Below are 9,968 nucleotides of genomic sequence, written 5' to 3' on the forward strand. Positions count from 1 at the left end.
TTAAAATAAATGTCAGTGACAGCAACAAACTTATGTCCAGAACACTTGGTGTACTCTAATCGAGTTTTAAAAGCTCCGGTTGATAACACATTTTTCATATTGCTCCACACAGAACTTTATTTTTTTTATTCTTTACATCTGCCCAGAGTAAACATTGAGTCAATCACTCGACCTTTAATTTAGGTAGTTGCCTGCATTTTCCATTTTCATGGTCGTTTCATTGATAAATTTATTAAAACTTAGAAATTGGATTTCAATGATTTATCAATGATTTGTAGTCCTTTAAATTTTTCATAGGTCTTCAAATCTGTTAATATAGGTACTATTTTGAAAAATTTCGGAAATGGAACCAAAAAAATGTCGGAAATGAAAACCAAAAAATGTCGGAAATGAAATGTTGATAATCACTAAAAAATCTGTATATGAAATGCAGTCAAAAAGGTGTTTAGATAAAAAAAAAAAAAAAGCATTCCACATTGGTAGACTCTTCATAAGTGATATATTTCTTTGATAAAACCTCAACTTAACTTTCCTTTTTTGTCTCAAAGATCATTTTCAATAAATATATAATTGCTTATAGTGCACTCTGAAAATGGAGAATTCGAAGGTCGTGCCATGGGACTTAAAGGTATAAAAATTTTCTGTAATTTATTTCAGTATTATATTTCAGTCCCTGGAGTTAAAAAGATAAATGCAAATGCATGTAGAAATACATGTGCATTCATTATTTTTTGTTCCTTTTTTTATGTTTGTAAAAATATTTCAGAAAACTTTGGTTTTATTTATGAGTAAATTTTTGTCAATTTGATAAAGTAGTGTACTACATGTATAAAAGAAAGACATTTATTCAAAACACATCCTCGAACATCTATGAGTATTCTATGATGATTTTTTAAAATTATTTTATTTTAATCAAAATTTGAAATGGAAGTATAAATGTGCGAGAATTTGTTCAAAAATACAGTATGTGATCTATTTCGTTGGTTAAGAGATAAATGTTATGAGGTTTACATACATGTAAAGGGGTGAGGATTAAACTGCAGCTAGAACGGTCGTTCCAAAACTAATGCAAAATTTCGACGCAGGAAAATGTTATATTAAACAACAGTTCCATAAATTAACTCATCATTCATAGTTTTTAAATCTATGCTATATAAAGTTTCTGCCTGACTCGGTTGAAAATTAAATGTTCTCAGAGCGTGTGCTGAGTATTAAATTTTTTTGGAAGATGTTCAGATGATAGCGAAAGATTTTAATGGAATTCGTGATCTAACTGAATTCAGCACCAACGAAAAAACGTTATGAAAAATTTTTGGTGTTTCCTTGTTTAGAAATTTATTATAGCTTCTGATCAAACATTCCTAGGAATTAAATTTATTTATAAACAAATGGTGTTAAACACTAGAAATACGTGCTTTGGAATGATTTGAAAGAGCTAATCAAAATATTAGTAAATTATTGTTATCCTTGCACAATATAGAGTGGTCGGTTTGATGGTTGGAGCTGTTATTGGAGGCCTTATGTTAGGCATTGTCCTTAGTGTTCTTGGAATAATCATCTACAATATAAAGAAACGAGAAACATAAGACTGGAAAAAGTATAAAACTTATTCAATTAACTCTGCTGGTCAGAGACCTAAGTGCGGATGCGATAAGAATGCGTACGTCGTCTGTCCGTCTAACTGTCTGTCTGTGCCCAGCTGTCTGTCCATTCGTTAACATTTAAAAAAAAATGCTAGTCCTCCTAGTTTTGATTTGATTTCAATATATCTTGACACACAAGTTAAGTAAACTATGTCAGATACATAATTCTGGTTTTATCGGTTATTGATTGCAATGAACGGTGTTGCAGTGGTTACTAAAAATAGAAATTTCTGTGAAATACGTTCAAAATGCTACTCCTCCTAAAGTTTTGATATGATTTTATATAACTTGGCTCACAAGTAAACTACACCTAGATACATAATAATGTGTATCGGTTTATGATTTCGATGAACAGTGTTGCCATTGTTACTAAAAATAAAATTTCTGTGAAATACTAAAATGCTACTCTAAATACAGTTTTAGTCTGCTAAAAGTGAACTGTGGCATGCAGGTACAGTTTGTAGACTACATCGAGATCATAATTGTCTTTTTGTTTTGTTTTAATTTTGTTGATTGATGTTGCCATGGTAACTATAATAATTATTGTTAATTCTGTAAAATTTTATTTAAAACTACTTCTACAGTTGTAGTCGTATTGCAAATCAAGGATAATTATTTTATTTACTGTTGTTGTATAGTGTCAAGTCCCAGCTGCTTATTTTCTCTCCCTTTGTATCAGTATAAACCAGTAGAGCTACAGCCTTGAAAAAGACTTCTGGCTTCAAAAATGATTACAACAAAGTATCTTTCTGTGAATAAGCATTTATTTTGATACGTTTTACTGGAAATGATGTCTGAAATTAAATTACAATTTTTATTACTTTGATAAGGCAATACCCGAAGGCTGCAGTTTTTAAAATATCGTCTATGAAGCTGAAAGAGATGCAGATCAGAATATTTCTACCGTGCAATGTGAGGTGAGAAATATATAAAATATTAAATAAATGTTAATCATATAGTAACAATTTTATATTTTTTGAAAACATCCTTTTCCTGCTATTTGACAATATAATAATCTTGAAATAATTGTAAAAGATTCTAATATGATGAATGAGACAATTTTTGGCGTGATAGGTTCACGTACATAGCAAAATATCCCGTAAAACGTAGTTTAACTGGTCAGAAAATAAATGAAATAAAACAAACGTACGCTATTTTATTTAACATTTTTTTAATTCCAGAGAAAGTTTGAAAATATGCCAAAGTGTGCTAATTCCAATGATTTCTCAGTAACACAAAACACGCGCACCTTTCATGGAAATAAAAGTTCGATGATGAAAAGTTATGACGTAAATGATGACGTATACAATCATCTGCATGACAAGGAAGAGGATTCCGACATTGATGAAACTTACGACCACACCCATGGAAACATAAGCAGTGCAATGGAGGAGACTGACTACAGTAATCTCAACACAGGGATAAGATATAAGGAACCCGATGTCTCTGCTGCTGAAGATATTGATTATGATGATCGAGAGACACCTGCTGATTACTGTTCACTAAAAAAGAAGTAAAGATGTATATTCTTGTGCAAACCATAGTCCGAGGCATCCTTTTTTCTAAAACTGTTGGATTTCTTTCATTGATTCATATTAGATCCTTTACTCAAGCATAATACTGTGGTTTCATTAATATTCGTTGAACACCAATTTTCAAGGATTTAATTATTGAGCAGATCCACGAATTTAAATGTTCATTGAATTAAGAAATTTGCTATTTATTTGAATAAGCAAATCTTTTGTCCTCGAAAGTACGTATCCTCGAAAACGTCCTTTTTATAAAATCCACGAAAATTGATGAAACCACAGTACAAATATTGAAAGAGAGCATCATTGTTTTAATATTTCCGGATTAGCTGGGGAAACCATTTTGAATGGAATTTTTTTTTCTTACGTTTGGGCGTTTTTAAGACATAGATTATTCATTTGAAGAGTTTATTTATGGTATAATCTTTCGAGTCAGAGATCTTCATTTCTTACCATTTTATAATGCTGAACAGATTTGTTTGCCCTGACACAAGTTATTTATATTTATAACTACATGTAATTGTTGCCTTTTCAATCAATCTTTCAGGATCACCTTTGCAGGGTGTTAATAATAATGATAATTAATAATAATAATAATAATAAAATAGTGGTTTAGATGAAGAATCAGGACTTGGGTCAAGAATAATCCTTGCTGCCCTTTTCGTAATTTAAATAGTCTGTCCATGTCCTGCTTGGGAGCATTACCCCAAACATTCAAACAATTATTTATAGTTAATAGATGGTAAAATATAAGCATTGTAATATAGTTTTCTGGTATGAAGAGGGATGCATTTCTTAATCCTTCGAAGAGTAAATAACAATTTAAACTTTTACAAACCGAATCAATATAATTCGCATACTGTAACTTATCATCAATTTGTACACCAAGAATTTTTTGAGTTTCAACCATTTCACATGTTTTGTCTGAGGCATAAAGTTGTAAATTTGGATTTTCTGGTTTTGATTTTCTTTTCTGTGTTCCCATTTACATACATTTTATTTTTTTACATTTAATGCCATTTGAATTTGAGCACACCATTTCTCAATTTCACAAAGAGCTGAATTTAGTGTATTTTCTAAACATCTTGCATTATGATTATTAGAGTACAAAGTAACATCATCAGCAAACATATCAATATTTGAATTGTTTACATTTAAAGGAATGTCTTTTATGTACAATAAAAAATAGAAGTGGATCCAAAACCTGTAAGATATTTATTAGGACCCGACACTCCAAACCACACTTCTAGTAGATATGTTTTTTGCATAGAGCAGATTAATATATGATTTGAATCAGACCTGGGGTCAAATACTTTGAAATGCAATGCATTAAATTACAATTACTTTGGAATTTTTATCATTACAATTACAATTAACATTATTCTCATTCAGTAAAGTAATTAATTAAATTACAATTACTTTGTTAAAGTAATAAATTACATTACACATTACATTTTATAAGAGAAACACACAAAAAGTATGACCACACAATTTATATCTATAAATTAACTTTCACACTCTTTGCTTGATTAATATGCTTTCCCTCAGATCTATAAATCATAGCAGTAGTTGGATTTTGGATTCATGTATCATGTTCATGTAGTTTACCAATCCAATTTACAGTTGACAAAGAAAGTGGATCTGAACACTTTCAATATTGTTGTTTTGTTCAATATCTGATGTTATCTCCGTTGTTTTTTTTCATTTTATAAATGATTTATTAATTAACATTTTCTGCTATATATCTCCTACTTTATGTTTATGTAAACTTATATTTAATTAACAGATAATGCTATAAATGTAAAAAGATACAATATGAGAATGTATTAAAAACTTCATTAATTAATTAGCACTTCTAATTAGCTGAACAGGTATAATCAATGAAGCTATAAATCAAACACAAGCAAAGTTGATAATTACGAGGGCCGTTCAAAAATTACGCGGACTGTGCTATTATTTACTCTTACAGACGTCATATAGATATGAATTTTCACAGAAATATGTATCTTAAAGATTCCAATAAATTTTGGGGAAAATTTCTGTATTTTAAAAAAATTCTACTAAAATTATCGATATATTGATATCGCTGATGGAGAGGTACGGCGCACAACAAAAAATTTTAAGCAAAAGCATGCGGAATCAAAAATTGAACTCATTGAATTTCTAAAATTCGCGATATTTTTCAACAATTTTCTCAAATGTACCTTTAAATTGTTCAATTATTGTGTATTTAGATTTCTGACGAAATATTTGAAGTACTAACAGAAATATAGTGATTTTTCTCTGATGCGATTCCCGTGAAAACGACTGTGAAAATGACGTCTCCTGAATTGACGGCGCACCGCACTTTTGTTAAATTATGTGTAATGCTCGAGATATCGGCAACATAGATCCAAAATATGCATAATAAAACATGTAGTAAACTAGGCTATTCGTGACATTCGTCCACAAATAGCAAATTGAAATTTTAAACCGTTAGACCTCCGTAAAAAGGATATACGGTAGGACAGGAAGAAGATTATAGACGAAAAGTTAACTCTATCTGGACTGTAAAGAACGTGATTGGGAGCCACCAGTATCACGCTATATCTCATCCCGTAGTTTTTCGTTTCAAAACAAAAAAAGAATATTCTTTACTTGTTTAATAGATTTTAAGCTTGCAATTGACAGGAAATGGTGTTTGGATGTTAAGTAGATAAGGTAACTCAAACTATACAGGTACTCTTGGGAAAATATTGAGAAAATGAAAGCTCAATCACATATTTTTTATAATGCCTGTGACATCGAAGATTTTGCTGCGCCGTTACTTAATGATACATCCTGAAAAATCACTCAAAATTGATACCAATTTACAACATTTTGATATGAAATTTTGAAGACCATATAAGTAAAGATTCTTTTATATTATGTGTAAAATTTTGCCCGATTATGTCGTCAAATATTTTTTTCTGTGCAACAAGTCCGCGTAATTTTGGAACGGCCCTCGTACAAGTACCGAAATACAGGATGAATTTTGAGGCCTTAAGCTACCAAAAATGAATGATGGACAGTATATCAGTCTATTTATATTTGGCCTAAGTTTCTCTTTGTGTCTACAATAAATTATACTGGTATCATGTTTTAAATTACCAAGTCCATTTTACCAGAATGAAAAGGGGAAAAAAGTAGAAAAATATAATTTGTATCTTGATTTCACTGGAAGTCTCGTTACATGTATACATGTCACTTTTTTGTATCTTTATTTAAATCCTGATGATTTCTTTTAATATCTTTCTCTGGTTCTCTTCAATTGATTTTATAATTGTCTTGTCAAGAAGTTTTCTATTAAAAGAATTATTTAGTTTGTCTATCAGTTACCAATAAATAATATAAATAAATTGAAGGATATAGGATTTTAATTTAAAAACTCTTAACATAATACGTAAAAAAATAACCTGTCAATGATATTTATTTGTTTCAGATTCAAAAATAAAAAGAGACTAATATACATAATGTAATTGAAATGTAATTGAAAAGTAATTGGTCATTACTGACATTTTTTTTTAAATAATGCATTACATCACAATTACTTATAATTGAAAGATGGATCCATTACACATTACACTCCATTAATTTGAAAAAAATTAATGATTACAATGCATTACCATTACACATTACCATTACCCCAGGTCTGATTTGAATTATGCAAGTAGTTGTAGAGCTTTTAAGAAGCCTCATCAGGGGCCACGGACATAAAGTTTTGCATTTCTGGATTTCTAAAAATGGTGTTCTAATATTTCAGAATACGTTTTTTTCAGTCCTTTAACGCAAGGGTTAAATTTAGTAACCAGTACTGTAGGATTGTGTAATGGCTATTCTTTATTGTGTATTCTATTTTATCTGGTAGACCATTTATCTCGCAGTGTGATACCCCAATGAGGACAATATAGAATTTTTCGATTACTTTCTTCTGTACCTATTGTAAAAAACAATCAACTTAAATATATAAAAGACACTACGGAGTTGATCAACGAAATCGAAGGCCTCACACTGCCAACAAACACAATATTAATTACTTATGATGTGACGAGCATGAACACAAACATGGAATTCAATCAACTTCTCTCATCAGTAAGTCAGGCTTACACACAGGCCACACAGCCTAAAACTGTTTAGTTGTGAATTTGATTAAAATTATTTAATGATTTCCCCAGTCTCACAAACCATTTTACTCCCTTAAAATTGAAGCCCGTAAGATCTCATATACAGCATGCGTAATTTTTTATCGAAATAGATGTCCAAAATCCTTATATCCTAATAAATTAATTACAAACGGACATCTGAATTCTTTTACATCACAATGCACCTCTTTAACAACAACGGCTAACAAATGAAAAATCTTCATTACAGGTAAAGCTAACGAACTATTGTTTATCTAAATCACTGTATAAACATTTTATAAGCAACTCATTTCTATGATCAGGGCATAACCAGAGAGCTACGGAAATTCTAGAGCTTTTTTTTTGTATTTTTTTTTTTCAAATTCCACTGTTAACCGGTCACAGCCATCGTAAGCCCTTTTAATGATCAGGTAGGTCGAACATTCTGTAGGATAATTAAAATCAAAGATCTTACAATCGATATAAAGCAGACCAGTCAAAATTATTGACTTTAAAGAAATGCAGGTTTAAACGGCTTTTTGAAGTTCCTGTAACACCAGCTTATCTGTCATTAGCCGTCTCAGTTCCAACATCGATCGTTGCATATGCATGCTCTTGAGTATCGCTTATATGCTGGTAATTGAGATATATTTATTACATGAAGAAAAAAAGCTGACAATGGAGAAATATATCAACGAGTTTGTCATGCAATATAGTTGTTAACTTGTCCCTATCATCGTTATAGTCCGTAAAACATTTAAGGAATAACTGTCTTATTTTTCGAATTCATGAAGTGATCAATGGATTGGCTTGTGTGATAATTTGCATAAACGCCGAAGGCGTTTATGCATAAAATTTTCACACAAGCCAATCCATTGATCATCTTCATGAATTCGAAAAATCTGACAGTTATTCCTTATATTTACATGCTTTGATTCCGCCAATCCACGGGCTCCAAGCCTGCTTCTCTAGGTGTTGTCCTGCCCTACACGTGTTTTTTTTGGAACCGCGCCAAAACATTCATGAGGAAATCAATTACATTTACAATTGGTAATTTTATCTCGGACAAAGACATTGGAAATGTAAATATCTAGTTATGAAGCAAATAATGCTTCTACTAAATCGATCCCACCTTACAAAATAAAACTGAAAAAGGAACAATAATTCGGATGAGGACATAAATTATTGTCTTAAAATAATCAAAATCAACTGGAAAGGTTATTAATAACCTTTTGTAAAGATAGTGTATTTTGGTCCAGTATTACTCATGTCTAGTAATGAAACCTATCAAGATAAGGGATATTCGGGCCATTGGAACCTCTAAGTGATTGAAAAGACGCATTCGTACATGTATCTGCGTTTATAAATATCTACGCTTACATTCAGTTTACTTTCGATCAATAAATCGTATCAACACTAACAACAATACAAATCTTTAAATTGCATGTGTATCAAATTTCATAGTGGTATATTACAAATCATTTTAAAGCCTTATATAAAGGAGGAGCAAAAAATCAATTTAAGAGAACAACAAATAATCAGCCAGCAGAGGTGAGAACTATCTTTTTAGAAAATTCATTGTATTTGGTACATGTATTTTTAAAACTTCTTTTCCGCTGGATTATTCCTCATCTGTTATACTTCATAATTGTATAACAATGTTTCAAACCCTTAAGATTTCGGAAAAAATGAAAAACATTGTAATATCTGTGTTATTTATGGTTATCCATGTTGTTTCGGAATACTAGCCGTTTTTGGAATATTTGTAATCACAGGCTAGCAATTTGGAGAACGGATTAGATTCAGTCATCAAAGGAAGTGAATATGGACATGCTGTTCAAGGTAATTTTTCTAAGCATTGAATTTGAGGTTTTTTTAACAAAAAGAAATAATAAACAATTACGATTATCATAATTATACAATGTTATTTATTTCAAGCTACATCTGTACTTGTACAGTGTAAAAACGATATTATTTTCGTCGCATATTAATCATTTATGCCGTTCACACTTGCAAACAAAGTTTCCCCCGTTGAGTTATTGTCTCATTTGAATTTGCACTGTTTTAAATTTGTCCTCTCACGAAAAAGGGCGAAAATGGTTAAATAGAAGGGGTTCCTAAAACTTTTTTTTGCTGTATACAGTATATTGTAAATAAACATGGAATGAACACAACATCATCATAACTAAAATTACATAATTTATTTTCTATTTTTTCTAGGCGGTGTTGCCTTTTCGGCTTACCAGTTCAACATCTAAAAGTTACAAGTTACACGAGACATGGAATTTTTGACACAGTTCTCGTGAACGATTGTAAATGCATACAACAAAGAAACAGGAATCTTTACAGCGCCTTCTGGTGGCGTATATGTGTTTACGTGGGGAACTTTAACCAGTCCAGGTAAAGCAGCCCATCCTAACGTACGAGTAAATGGTCATTACAAAGGATTCACTACATTCAACAATAAGCACACATCGTAGCAAATTTGGAGTAGTGGTTCCAACATTTTTGTTCGTTAAGAAAAGAGACAAAGTCAACGTTGCTTCTGGGTACTTGGCAGCTTATGCAAGAGAAAGATTTTCTTCATTTTCTGGATGGAAGATTTACTGAACTTTCTGTAATACTGCCTTTTACTAGAAGTTTTTTCTTAAGCTTCT

At 30.9% G+C, this 9,968-nt stretch overlaps 1 protein-coding gene across 1 annotated transcript; it reads left to right on the top strand.

Moving 5' to 3' along the window:
* The first annotated feature begins 2,515 nt into the window (after nucleotides 1-2,515).
* On the top strand, nucleotides 2,516-3,187 carry LOC134254411 (uncharacterized). The gene is made up of 2 exons (XM_062736938.1): nucleotides 2,516-2,560; nucleotides 2,825-3,187. Exon 2 carries the CDS (start codon nucleotides 2,840-2,842, stop codon nucleotides 3,158-3,160), a length of 321 nt encoding a protein of 106 aa, XP_062592922.1. The 5' UTR covers nucleotides 2,516-2,560; nucleotides 2,825-2,839; the 3' UTR covers nucleotides 3,161-3,187.
* The last annotated feature ends 6,781 nt before the right edge of the window (nucleotides 3,188-9,968 follow it).

This window comes from Saccostrea cucullata, unplaced genomic scaffold, assembly GCF_032062105.1.
Source record: "Saccostrea cucullata isolate Sc308-1 unplaced genomic scaffold, CSIRO_AGI_Scuc_v1 ctg13380, whole genome shotgun sequence".
Lineage (NCBI taxonomy): Eukaryota > Metazoa > Mollusca > Bivalvia > Ostreida > Ostreidae > Saccostrea > Saccostrea cuccullata.

Excerpts from the sequence above, each read along its gene's own strand:
- LOC134254411 (XM_062736938.1), top strand. The coding sequence starts at position 2,840 with ATGCCAAAGTGTGCTAATTCCAATGATTTCTCAGTAACACAAAACACG.